Consider the following 15,260-nt stretch of genomic DNA (forward strand, 5'->3'; position numbering starts at 1 on the left):
ATATATATATATATATATATATATATAATGTGTATATGTGTGTGTTTATATATATATATATATATATATATATATATATATATAATCTTATAGAACAAGATATATTACTTCTGTGCATCACTATGTGTATATATAATGTTTAGAACAGGATATATTATATATGTGCAGCACTGTGTATATGTAATGTACAGAACAGGGTATATTATATCTGTGCAGCACTGTGTATATGTAATATACAGAACAGGGTATATTATTTCTGTGCAGAGCTATGTTTATATGTAATTTGCAGAACAGGATATATTATATACAGTATGTGCAGCACTATGTGTTTATATACTGTACAGAACAGGGTATATTATATACAGTATGTGCAGCACTATGTGTTTATATATATTATATACAGTATGTGCAGCACTATGTGTTTATATACTGTACAGAACAGGATATATTATATACAGTATGTGCAGCACTATGTGTTTATATACTGTACAGAACAGGGTATATTATATACAGTATGTGCAGCACTATGTGTTTATATACTGTACAGAACAGGGTATATTATATACAGTATGTGCAGCACTATGTGTTTATATACTGTACAGAACAGGGTATATTATATACAGTATGTGCAGCACTATGTGTTTATATACTGTACAGAACAGGGTATATTATATACAGTATGTGCAGCACTATGTGTTTATATACTGTACAGAACAGGGTATATTATATACAGTATGTGCAGCACTATGTGTTTATATACTGTACAGAACAGGATATATTATATACAGTATGTGCAGCACTATGTGTTTATATACTGTACAGAACAGGGTATATTATATACAGTATGTGCAGCACTATGTGTTTATATACTGTAAAGAACAGGGTATATTATATACAGTATGTGCAGCACTATGTGTTTATATACTGTACAGAACAGGGTATATTATATACAGTATGTGCAGCACTATGTGTTTATATACTGTACAGAACAGGGTATATTATATACAGTATGTGCAGCACTATGTGTTTATATACTGTACAGAACAGGGTATATTATATACAGTATGTGCAGCACTATGTCTTTATTTATATACTGTACAGAACAGGGTATATTATATACAGTATGTGCAGCACTATGTGTTTATATACTGTACACAGCAATATGACATATGCAGAGCAGCATTTGTTTTGCTGGGAGCTATGTGTAAATCAGCTGCTACAGACCATTATCAGCAGTGTTGAAAAACATTTAAAGTACAGGTCTGATTGGGTGACACTGGGGACTGGCTCTGGGGGTGACCTCTCATTGGAGGAGGGAGAGGTGGATCTCCCATTGTATTGTGGATCTCTGAGTTCTGGGGCCTGGGAAGCGCTAGGCTCCTTTCCTTGACTGGGCTGGGATTTTAGAGTTCCACACTAGGCCCAAAGACTGGATGTTTTGTTACATTCCAGCCAATAAAAAGCATACGGCTAGATTTAGAGTTCCACACTAGGCCCAGACTGGATGTTTTGTTACATTCCAGCCAATAAAAAGCATACGGCTAGATTTAGAGTTCCACACTAGGCCCAGACTGGATGTTTTGTTACATTCCAGCCAATAAAAAACAATGAAAACAAAGTGCACTAAGATACTAGATTTTTTTCTGACAAATGTATTCTCCTTTTTTCCAGCCTTCTGTATCATGTGACAGACATCAGCCAATCACAGACTAGTATACGCATACCCTGTGAGCTTGTGCACATGCTCAGTAGGAACTTGTTCCCCAGAAAGTGTGAATATAAAAAAATGTCCCCGGATTTCATTTTAAAAATCTGGTCACCTTATCTTATTACCAGGTACCCAAAAAGTTCTTGTACATAACATTTGGTTTTGAGCATGTGCATAGAGGACGATGTTAAGAAGCAATATCCACAAACAGATACAAATACTAACTGCACAAGTAATTCAAGTTAAAAAATAACACTAATCACTTTTACACTAAAGAAAATGAGCAAAATCAATAACTCAATAAACACACACATCCACACTATACCCAGAAATGCCCCTGTTCAAATCCCTTATTGAGACATACACACATATGCCTATGGTTCTGGCATACAACAGGTTAACTACATCCCCTATTAGCATCAGTACACACATATGCCTATGGTTCTGGCATACAACAGGTTAACTACATCAACTATTAGCATCAGTACACACATATGCCTATGGTTCTGGCATACAACAGGTTAACTACATCCCCTATTAGCATCAGTACACACATATGCCTATGGTTCTGGCATACAACAGGTTAACTACATCCCCTATTAGCATCAGTACACACATATGCCTATGGTTCTGGCATACAACAGGTTAACTACATCCCCTATTAGCATCAGTACACACATATGCATATGGTTCTGGCATACAACAGGTTAACTACATCCCCTATTAGCATCAGTACACACATATGCATATGGTTCTGGCATACAACAGGTTAACTACATCCTCTATTAGCATCAGTACACACATATGCCTATGGTTCTGGCATACAACAGGTTAACTACATCCCCTATTAGCATCAGTACACACATATGCCTATGGTTCTGGCATACAACAGGTTAACTACATCCCCTATTAGCATCAGTACACACTAAAGGATGAATGAACATACAGACGGTTTAACCTGTGATTTAATCGCTTAACCGCAGATATCACCATATTGTTTGTCCTTCATCAAGTACATTTTTTTTCAGTACAATATCGCAAAATGAACAAGGAAAATAACATTTATTGGTTGTTTTCAGAAGATAACAATTTTGTGCTTGAGGGGAATTATTAGTGATTGCGATCACCGACAACTCTGCTAATCACAATCCTTTAGAAAAATGTATCTTAGGATTTCTCTACAGAATTCAGCATTAAAGGGACATGAAATCCAACATTTTTTAACAACTTTCCAATTTAATTATTTTTGCTTCATTCTCTTTGTATCCTTTCTTGAAGAAGAAGCAATATACAACAGGGAGCTAGCTGAACACATTGGTAAGCCAATCAAAAGAGGCATATACAGTATGTGAAGCCACCAAATAACTATTTCCTAACTCCTGAGCCTACCTAGGTGTGAATTTCAACAAAAGATATCAAGAGTACAAAGCAAATTTGATGAAAGAAGTACATTGCAAAATTATTTAGAATTGTATGTTCTTAATCATGAAAGATGCAAATTTTGTGTCATGTCCCCTTAAAGTCTTAAGGCGTTTTGTATAGAAATCATTTGATAAAGATTATGTTCCACCCTGATACAGCCCAACGTTCAGGAATCGGCAGCTGCGGAAAACAAGCACTAAATTGGAGTCAACCCCATAGTAAGACACTCATGTGCTGAATTATAGCATTTTATTGTGTGATTGTGCAATAAGCACTTGCCTATGTATTTTGTAACAGAGAGATTTGCTGGTAAAAAAAAAAAGTTTAGGGAACTAATCACCTGTAAAGTTTATCTTAATAAATAGCTGACAATGAAGGTTACGTACTGTAGTCTTCTACCATAAACTGCTGGGTAGCAGAACCTTCAGATGCCTTCTCAGCCTGGATTTGATAATACCCTGGTACAGCATCACTCTCAAGGGTAAACGCCAAGGACACTATGCCGCTGACTGAGTCAGGATTCTCCCACTGATACATACGACTCCCAAGTGGACTCTAAAGAAAGAACAACATAAGATGTACGTCTCACTGCTACTGGGGTTATGATATGAGATGGCCTGTGCAGGTCACAAGTCCATAAGGGTCATGGCTCACTGGTTAAAGGTCAAGGCTGTGAGTAGCATCTCTGGTCTAGTACAGTTCTATCTATTGTATCAGTGGCCAAACAGCTATTAAACACATTAAATCTGTAGGATGTCACACCACATGCACTAGTAGCTGGTTAATCTGTCTGGGTATCTACAAGCACCAACTGCCAGCAAGAGAACAATTCTCTCACCCATGATCATCTAAAGTAAATAATGACACTTACCAACACGTAGACCACAGAGTACTGAAGGAGAGAAAAAGAAGAAGAAAATGTTATTTGTATTGCAGACGTTAGGGATATTCATAAAGCTGATCATGCTGTAGACCCTATTCATTACTGTAGCCCCCCCCCCCCAAACTTCACAAGTGCTAGCAGAGGATTGCAACGTGCCCAGTATTGTATGCAGAGCATTGCAACATACTCAGTACTGTATGCAGAGCATTGTAACATACTCAGTACTGTATTCAGAGCATTGTAACATACTCAGTACTGTATGCAGACCATTGCAACATACTCAGTACTGTATGCAGAGCATTGTAACATACTCAGTACTGTATGCAGAGCATTGTAACATACTCAGTACTGTATGCAGAGCATTGTAACATACTCAGTACTGTATGCAGAGCATTGCAGCATACTCATTACTGTATTCAGAGCATTGTAACATACTCAGTACTGTATTCAGAGCATTGTAACATACTCAGTACTGTATTTAGAGCATTGTAACATACTCAGTACTGTATTCAGAGCATTGTAACATACGCAGTACTGTATGCAGAGCATTGCAACATACTCAGTACTGTATGCAGAACATTGTAACATACTCAGTACTGTATGCAGAGCATTGTAACATACTCAGTACTGTATGCAGAGCATTGTAACATACTCAGTACTGTATTCAGAGCATTGTAACATACTCAGTACTGTATGCAGAGCATTGTAACATACTCAGTACTGTATTCAGAGCATTGTAACATACTCAGTACTGTATGCAGAGCATTGCAACATGCCCAGTACTGTATGCAGAGCATTGCAACATACCCAGTACTGTATGCAGAGCATTACAACATACCCAGTACTGTATGCAGAGCATTACAACATACCCAGTACTGTATGCAGAGCATTACAACATACTCAGTACTGTATGCAGAGCATTGCAACATACTCAGTACTGTATGCAGAGCATTACAACATACCCAGTACTGTATGCAGAGCATTACAACGTACTCAGTACTGTATGCAGAGCATGGCAACGTACTTAGTACTGTATGCAGAGCATTACAACATACCCAGTACTGTATGCAGAGCATTGCAACATACCCAGTACTGTATGCAGAGCATTGCAACATACCCAGTACTGTATGCAGAGCATTGCAACATACCCAGTACTGTATGCAGAGCATTACAACATACCCAGTACTGTATGCAGAGCATTGCAACATACCCAGTACTGTATGCAGAGCATTGCAACATACCCAGTACTGTATGCAGAGCATTACAACATACCCAGTACTGTATGCAGAGCATTACAACATACCCAGTACTGTATGCAGAGCATTACAACATACCCAGTACTGTATGCAGAGCATTACAACATACCCAGTACTGTATGCAGAACAACGACCTAAACACAATAAAGATAGGTATACTTCATATTTATATTGATATACTGATCTTATGGTCTAGAAGCACTTCCGCTCATTACAGTAACACACCCCAGTGCCTGAGATACGCAGGAGCACAGAGTATAACAGGGTGTATAGACCGGCCATGGCCCTTCACTGGGCTTCTGTCCTGATATTACTTGCTCAGTTTTAGGGTTTAATGCTACTGACCCCGAAGGTTTTCTGTGTGTTCTGCAGGAATATATTCACTGACCTGGTTGGGGAGTGTGTTAGCCTCGTGCACACACAGGCCTAGATTACAAGTTGATTACAAGTTGAGCGCAACATATATATAGTGATATTTGCGCTCAGCTGAGTAATACTAGCGCACTCAAATGTGCATTGCACAATGGGAGCCTCGTTCTCATGCCATTAGACACGGCATGAGAACTAGTGCAGAGAATGGAGTAAGTCGCTCACTGATGTCAGCAAATATAAATCTATATGTGTATAAGCATACAGATATTTATAGATAATACACAGTTCCCATAGACCACTATATAACGGCATGTTTCAGTGAATGTACCTGTTTACAGGCAAAAAATAAGTTAGTGCTTCACTTGAAATCTAGCCAATATTGTTAACCTTGTGCACACATATTGCTAGCTTTGTGTACACATATTGTTAGCCATGTGCACACATAGGGGCTGATTTACCAAATGGCGGACGGACATGAATCGCTGTACCGAAACATGTCCGCCCGACATCGCTGAATTCCTGACAGCATAGTGAACTGCTTGTGCAATGACGCCCAGCTAGCAGGGGGTGTCAATCAACCCAATCGTATCTGATCGGGTTGATTGCTGTCCGTCGCCTCAGAGGCAGCGGACGAGTTAAGGAGCAGCGGTCTTAAGACCGCTGCTTCTTAACTGCTGTTTCCGGCTAGCCTGAATGAAACACGGAAACAGGGGCATCAGGGGTCATTTTGGCCCTTGATAAATCAGCCCCATATTGTTAGCTTTGTGTGCACATAGGGGCCTATTTAACAAAGGTCTGTCGGACCTGATCCGACAGTGCGGATCAGGTCCGACAGACCTCGCTGAATACGGAGAGCAATACACTCTCCGTATTCAGCATTGCACCAGCAGCTCTTGTGAGCTGCTGGTTCAACGCCTCCCTCTGCAGATTTGCGGCCAATCGGCAGCCAGCAGGGGAGTGTACGATCAAGTTGAATTGTGGCGATGTGTGTTCACCTCCTCAGAGCAGGCGGACAGGTTATGGAGCAGCGGTCTTTAGACCACTGCTTCATTACTGGTGTTTCTGGTGAGCCTGCAGGCTTACCAGAAACACGGAGCTTGATAGATATGCCCCATATTGTAAACCTCGTGCACACATATTGTCAGCCTTGCGCACACATATTGTCAGCCTTGCGCACACATATTGTCAGCCTTGCGCACACATATTGTCAGCCTTGCGCACACATATTGTCAGCCTTGCGCACACATAATGTCAGCCTTGCGCACACATAATGTCAGCCTTGCGCACACATATTGTCAGCCTTGCGCACACATATTGTCAGCCTTGCGCACACATATTGTCAGCCTTGCGCACACATATTGTCAGCTTTGCGCACACATATTGTCAGCCTTGCGCACACATAATGTCAGCCTTGTGCACACATAATGTCAGCTTTGTGCACACATATTGATAGCCTTGTGCACACATATTGTCAGCCTTGTGCACACATATTGTCAGCCTTGTGCACACATAATGTCAGCCTTGTGCACACATATTGATAGCCTTGTGCACACATATTGTCAGCCTTGTGCACACTTATTGTTAAGACAATAAAAAACAAAAGAAGGTGCCCCTTGGTGCAATAAAGTTACAGATGTGGATATCCTCCCTCTATGTGATATACGATATACTCACAAGCTCAGCAGCACCAAGTGTGCTGATTGGGGCAGACTGGGATCACAGTGTCTAAGCTCACTGATCCAGGGTGTGGAGTCGGTTACTCCCAGCTAACTTTAATTAGCCCAACATTAATCATGATGTGAACGCCGAAGAGTTTTATGAATAAAACACCATTTATTAAAACATATTAAAATTTTTAGAGCTGATATACGTCAGACTCTTAAAAACAGATGCACTATGCGTTTCTCAGCCTTGCTGGCTGTTTCCTCAGGCATAATCTGCTCTTAGTTCACATCTACCTAATAAAGGTTAACATAGCCAATCAGAATTGGTAATCTGCACACACCCTTTATTTTAACCCTTCATCTATCTCTAATGCCTCTTATAATATACAATCCATGCACATTTATCTTTCGATACATAAAATTGATATATCGATCATATAATATATCGAGTTGATATAAAAAATTTGTATAGATCGCAAAATAATTTGGATACAAAAATACATCAATGTGAATCTTCTAATACAATCCTTAACTAATTTAGATCGTACATATTAAAATTGATTTAAACAGAGAGTGCATGTTAAATTAATTTATTGTTCCTAGATCCTATATTAAACCCTTCGTCTATTTGACCAGGATATCCCAGAGTGTGCCATGACTTCAACAACTAAATCGTAGTTCGTAATATAACTTGATATATCAAACTACTGTGTGTCAACTCGCATTACGGAATATAAACGATCGCCTTACTTACAGTGAGTGTGATAGATTTCTTTATTGCAGGCTGATGTCTCCCTAAATGACAGCTTGAAGCAGACGCTGCCAACTGTGTCAACCGCCGTCTTACGTCACTTACTACACTAATAACAATAGAACAGCGCTATATATTTACGCATTCTATAATCACTCGTACCTAATAATGAATTAAATAGTGAATAATGTGTATTAAAGTGTGCTGGATACATTAGTATCTGTTTAAGAAGAGTGGCCATCACAGCTATATAGCAGTGGAACAATCATTGGGGGTAACCTGATATTGGACACACCTGAATCTTATCGGAATTATTTTGTGGGACTGTGCGCATCCTATGATCCCTCAGTGGTAAAATTTTGGGAAGTTTGCATCGTTTGTACACATTAAGCCTGGTGCACACAGAAATTACCAGTGAACCCATGGAAACAGATCTATATATAGGTATAATTTTTAGCACGACCGCCTTATCTGACTATTTTCTCACTGAATTCACTTAGGCCACTTCTCTTTTTCAGTGTGAATTCTGACCAGACTATTTAGTAGCTAAAGCTTGTTAAAAATGAAATAGAAGATTGCATGAAACCCTCATGTAATGACAACATAATATTTCTGTGACTCACCGTCTCAGTGACTGGATGCAGCTCAGAATTCAGTGAGAATATACGGAATTGCACTACGGAGAGAAATACGTAACATGAATAAGCATGAGAGAGCAGTGACATCACTAGATCACCGCACACTAAAGTTACCAACATCTGAAAACAATTCCAGGGACACTTTTGTAGTAGAGCCACGCCTATTTATGGTTTGCATAGCTCCGCCCACACATATTGACTTCCAAAAGAAGCACATTTAATACTAGTGGTATAATTTATGTTGATTGAGTGTTAGGAGATTCAAAATTAATCTTTGATGATTTCAGATTGAGCATGTATTGTTTAAATTCACCTCTACTATAAAATTAAAGGGGCATTAATTAAACACTAAATACATTCTACATAGAATGATGCATTCAAAGGAAAGATTAGTCTGAGAATAACTTGAAAATGTATTTTTTTAAAGTTTCATTAGTTGTTTAAATAGTGACAAAATAAGTGTAAAGTTTTAGAGGTATATTTAGCATAGTGCGAGGGGACATGATACGAAGTAGTGTATCATGTCCGCTGCATACGCTGGCGGCATTTATCATTGCACCAGCAGTTCTTGTGAACTGCTGGTGCAATGTCCCCCCTGCAGATTCAGGGGGTGTCAATCAACCCGACCGTATTCGTATTCGATCGGGTTGATTTCTGTCCGCGGCCTCAGAGGCAGTGGACCAGTTATGGAGCAGTGGTCTTTAGACCACTGCTTCATAACTGTTGTTTCCGGCGAGCCTGAAGGCTCACGCGGAAAAAGGGTGAATTGGCCCAATTCGGCCAATAATAAATTGACCCCTTAGTGTCTATAAAATGTTAACACAAGTCTTAGCTCTTACCCTAATCTCCAACTTTAGCCCTAAAATTAACCTTAACTCCAGTCCATTACTCCTGTCTCATTCCTAATCCAATCCTCAGCGCCAATGTCGACCTTACTCTCTAACCCTAAGTCTAGTCCTAAATTCAAAGCCAGCTCTAACCCTAGACAGGGAATCTTAGAACACCATATAGCTTTGTTATGAAACATGGAGGATATCATGTAGTGATCATTAAACTCACCTGTCTGTCCACCTCTGTATTTGGGCTTGTCCATTTGGATAAGGACAATGTTAACAGGAACATCAATGACCACACTCTGCCGATCCATGAACGTAACCGTCTGACCAACAGCCTCAAGTGTAATGAACACAGAGGCGGCTTTTTTCACTTCTGGCACCTTGAGGAGGATAGAGAGGCTTGTGAACATGATATGGTCACCTCAATACTTGTTTCTCCTGGTCAGCAAACGTCAAGGAACAATTACACCAAATTTAATCGCTGAGCTCTAAAATTAATTAATGTTGTTAGCAGCCCTGATAGAAGTACTACACTATAGATTCCCCAGTTTTGCATATCCAACTTAGTTATATTAATATACTTTTTACCTATGTGATAACCATGAATCTAAGCCTCTGCAGACTTATCTTGCATTTTAGATAATTAGTGCTGACTCATGAATAACTCCTTGGGAGTGAGCACAATGTTATCTACGTGGCACACATGAACTAGCACTGCCTGGCTGTGAAAAACTATTAAAATGCACTGAGATAAAGGCTGCCCGCAGGGGCTTATAAACAGGCAGACTTGTTGAGGTTTAACATTTTTAAAGTATATTAATATAAAAATATTGGTTGTGCAAAGCTGCGGATGGGTAATAAAGACGTTATCTATTGTTTTAAACAAAAACATTTTGGAGTAGACTGTCCCTTTAAGCTGGGAAAGGTGATCAGCCAACTGTTTAAGAATGTAATACTTTACTCTAGTTTGATGTGATCCAGTAAGTCCTGATAATATAACTGAACATACTGATCATAACTCTGCACTGTAGAACACCTTACTGGACCATGAAAGTGTTTTGGATATCACAGCTGGATTGGCATCTGGGATACAATATCACTTGAAATAGACACAAAAGATCTTATGATCATGTTCCTAGACAAACAACGAGACATACTAGTCTAGACTAACATGTACATAAGTGTGGCACATCAGTGCATTTAGTATAGAAGTAGATCATGTTCCTAGACAAACAACGAGACATACTAGTCTAGACTAACATGTACATAAGTGTGGCACATCAGTGCATTTACATTTAGTATATAAGTAGATCATGTTCCTAGACAAACAACGAGACATACTAGTCTAGACTAGCATGTACATAAGTGTGGCACATCAGTGCATTTACATTTAGTATATAAGTAGATCATGTTCCTACACAAACAACGAGACATACTAGTCTAGACTAACATGTACATAAGTGTGGCACATCAGTGCATTTACATTTAGTATATAAGTAGATCATGTTCCTAGACAAACAATGAGACATACTAGTCTAGACTAACATGTACATAAGTGTGCAGTGGCACATCAGTGCATTTACATTTAGTATAGAAGTAGATCATGTTCCTAGACAAACAACGAGACATACTAGTCTAGAATAAAATGTACATAAGTGTGGCACATCAGTGCATTTACATTTAGTATAGAAGTAGATCATGTTCCTAGAAAAACAACGAGACTTACTAGTCTAGACTAACATGTACATTAGTGTGGCACATGAGTGCATTTACATTTAGTATAGAAGTAGATCATGTTCCTACACAAACAACGAGACATACTAGTCTAGACTAACATGTACATAAGTGTGGCACATGAGTGCATTTACATTTAGTATAGAAGTAGATCATGTTCCTAGACAAACAACGAGACATACTAGTCTAGACTAACATGTACATAAGTGTGCAGTGGTACATGAGTGCATTTACATTTAGTATAGAAGTAGATCATGTTCCTAGACAAACAATGAGACATACTAGTCTAGACTAACATGTACATAAGTGTGGCACATCAGTGCATTTACATTTAGTATAGAAGTAGATCATGTTCCTAGACAAACAACGAGACATACTAGTCTAGACTAACATGTACATAAGTGTGGCACATGAGTGCATTTACATTTAGTATAGAAGTAGATCATGTTCCTACACAAACAACGAGACATACTAGTCTAGACTAACATGTACATAAGTGTGGCACATGAGTGCATTTAGTATAGAAGTAGATCATGTTCCTAGACAAACAACGAGACATACTAGTCTAGACTAACATGTACATAAGTGTGGCACATCAGTGCATTTACATTTAGTATAGAAGTAGATCATGTTCCTACACAAACAACGAGACATACTAGTCTAGACTAACATGTACATAAGTGTGGCACATGAGTGCATTTACATTTAGTATAGAAGTAGATCATGTTCCTACACAAACAATGAGACATACTAGTCTAGACTAACATGTACATAAGTGTGGCACATGAGTGCATTTACATTTAGTATAGAAGTAGATCATGTTCCTAGACAAACAACGAGACATACTAGTCTAGACTAACATGTACATAAGTGTGGCACATGAGTGCATTTACATTTAGTATAGAAGTAGATCATGTTCCTACACAAACAATGAGACATACTAGTCTAGACTAACATGTACATTAGTGTGGTACATGAGTGCATTTACATTTAGTATAGAAGTAGATCATGTTCCTACACAAACAACGAGACATACTAGTCTAGACTAACATGTACATAAGTGTGGCACATCAGTGCATTTACATTTAGTATAGAAGTAGATCATGTTCCTACACAAACAACGAGACATACTAGTCTAGACTAACATGTACATAAGTGTGGCACATCAGTGCATTTACATTTAGTATAGAAGTAGATCATGTTCCTAGACAAACAACGAGACATACTAGTCTAGACTAACATGTACATAAGTGTGGCACATCAGTGCATTTACATTTAGTATAGAAGTAGATCATGTTCCTAGACAAACAACGAGACATACTAGTCTAGACTAACATGTACATAAGCGTGCAGTGGCACATGAGTGCATTTACATTTAGTATAGAAGTGCAGTTATTGCAGTATAAGCAGAATTACTTCTAGCTTTTGTTGTGCACAATAAATACAGATCCTGTGCCCGCATGCCCTATGCACATTTATTCAAACATCAAACATTCACACAAGGTTCCTCCCCCATTCCTTGTCACTCATAATGGAAAGGCTCTCTCACCTTGAAATGATGACATGTGTAGCTGTTGGTAGATGGGATTGGCCCATTGAATACTGTAATATTCTTGTCATAGATGTCAATATATATAGAAAGTTCCAGTGCTTCACCATGGTCCTCAAAATTCACGCACAATGTGGAATTCTGTTGACTCTTGAGCAGAGAAGGAACAGACATTGCGTATCTTCTGCAGAAGAACAACAAAACAGCTATAAGTTATTGTACATTATAGGAGATAATCATTTAGTTAACATTACAGTCTGGTTACACTGTGACTTACTGGGCCGACTGATGGAGCAACATTTCAGATCAGTTTAACAACCTGAAGCAGATTCCAGGCAGAAGTGTTGTAAAATCAAATGTAGCACTAAACACTGATACTATAGAACAGTGTTTCACAACTCTTCAAGTCCCCTAACAGGCCAGATTGTCATAATATCTTAACTGCAAACTAAGGGTCCCAGTGCAGTGTGTATATAATATAAATGGTACATACAGTGCAGTGACAGAGCAGTGTCTATATAATATAAATGGTACATGCAGTGCAGTGACAGAGCAGTGTGTATATAATATAAATGGTACACACAGTGCAGTGACAGAGCAGTGTGAATATAATAAAAATGGTACACACAGTGCAGTGACAGAGCAGTGTCTATATAATATAAATGGTACATACAGTGCAGTGACAGAGCAGTGTGTATATAATCTAAATGGTACACACAGTGCAGTGACAGAGCAGTGTATATATAATATAAATGGTACACACAGTGCAGTGACAAAGCAGTGTGTATATAATATAAACGGTACATACAGTGCAGTGACAAAGCAGTGTTTATATTATATAAATGGTACATACAGTGCAGTGACAGAGCAGTGTGTATATAATATAAATGGTACATACAATGCAGTGACAGAGCAGTGTGTTTATATAATATTAATGGTACACACAGTGCAGTGACAGAGCAGTGTGTATATAATATAAATGGTACATACAGTGCAGTGACAGAGCAGTGTATATATAATATAAATGGTACACACAGTGCAGTGACAAAGCAGTGTGTATATAATATAAACGGTACATACAGTGCAGTGACAGAGCAGTGTTTATATTATATAAATGGTACATACAGTGCAGTGACAGAGCAGTGTGTATATAATATAAATGGTACATACAATGCAGTGACAGAGCAGTGTGTTTATATAATATAAATGGTACACACAGTGCAGTGACAGAGCAGTGTCTATATAATATAAATGGTACACACAGTGCAGTGACAGAGCAGTGTGTATATAATATAAATGGTACATACAGTGCTGTGACAGAGCAGTGTATATATAATATAAATGGTACAGACAGTGCAGTGACAGAGCAGTGTGTATATAATATAAATGGTACATACAGTGCAGTGACAGAGCAGTGTGTATATAATATAAATGGTACATAGAGTGCAGTGACAGAACAGTGTGTATATAATATAAATGGAACACACAGAGCAGTGTGTATATAATATAAATGGTACAGACAGCGCAGTGACAGAGCAGTGTGTATATAATATAAATGGTACATACAGTGCAGTAACAGATCAGTGTGTATATAATATAAATGTTACCTACAGTGCAGTGACAGAGCAGTGTGTATATAATACAAATGGTACACACAGTGCAGTGACAGAGCAGTGTGTAAATAATATAAATGGTACATACAGTGCAGTGACAGAGCAGTGTGTATATAATATAAATGGTACACACAGAGCAGTGACAGCGCAGTGTGTATATAATATAAATGGTACACACAGTGCAGTGACAGGGCAGTGTGTATATAATATAAATGGTACACACAGTGCAGTGACAGAGCAGTGTGTATATAATATAAATGGTACATACAGTGCAGTGACAGAGCAGTGTGTATATAATATAAATGGTAAACACAGAGCAGTGACAGAGCAGTGTGTATATAATATAAATGGTACACACAGTGCAGTGACAGAGCAGCGTGTATATAATATAAATGAAACACACAATGCAGTGACAGAGCAGTGTGTATATAATATAAATGGTACATACAGTGCAGTGACAGAGCAGTGTGTATATAATATAAATGGTACACACAGAGCAGTGACAGAGCAGTGTGTATATAATATAAATGGTACACACAGTGCAGTGACCGAGCAGTGTGTATATAATATAAATGGTACACACAGTGCAGTGACAGAGCAGTGTGTATATAATATAAATGGTACATACAGTGCAGTGATGGAGCAGTGTGTATATAATATAAATGGTACACACAGAGCAGTGATGGACCAGTGTGTATATAATATAAATGGTACACACAGTGCAGTGACAGAGCAGCGTGTATATAATATAAATGATACACACAATGCAGTGACAGAGCAGTGTGTATATAATATAAATGGTACATACAGTGCAGTGACAGAGAAGTGTGTATA

At 38.5% G+C, this 15,260-nt stretch overlaps 1 protein-coding gene across 1 annotated transcript in view; it reads right to left on the minus strand.

The window, feature by feature from the left end:
* The window catches only part of LOC128640574 (alpha-2-macroglobulin-like), a 222,341-nt gene extending 209,228 nt beyond the window's left edge, over positions 1-13,113 (minus strand). The window contains exons 1-6 of the mRNA XM_053693045.1: positions 13,091-13,113; positions 12,814-12,997; positions 9,754-9,910; positions 8,680-8,732; positions 4,002-4,022; positions 3,517-3,685 (exon numbers count right to left, since the gene is read on the minus strand). Of these exons, the coding sequence (XP_053549020.1) occupies positions 3,517-3,685; positions 4,002-4,022; positions 8,680-8,732; positions 9,754-9,910; positions 12,814-12,997; positions 13,091-13,113 (607 nt within the window). The remainder of the gene's footprint in view (positions 1-3,516; positions 3,686-4,001; positions 4,023-8,679; positions 8,733-9,753; positions 9,911-12,813; positions 12,998-13,090) is intronic.
* Between the last annotated feature and the right edge of the window lie 2,147 nt (positions 13,114-15,260).

This window comes from Bombina bombina, chromosome 9, assembly GCF_027579735.1.
Source record: "Bombina bombina isolate aBomBom1 chromosome 9, aBomBom1.pri, whole genome shotgun sequence".
NCBI lineage: Eukaryota > Metazoa > Chordata > Amphibia > Anura > Bombinatoridae > Bombina > Bombina bombina.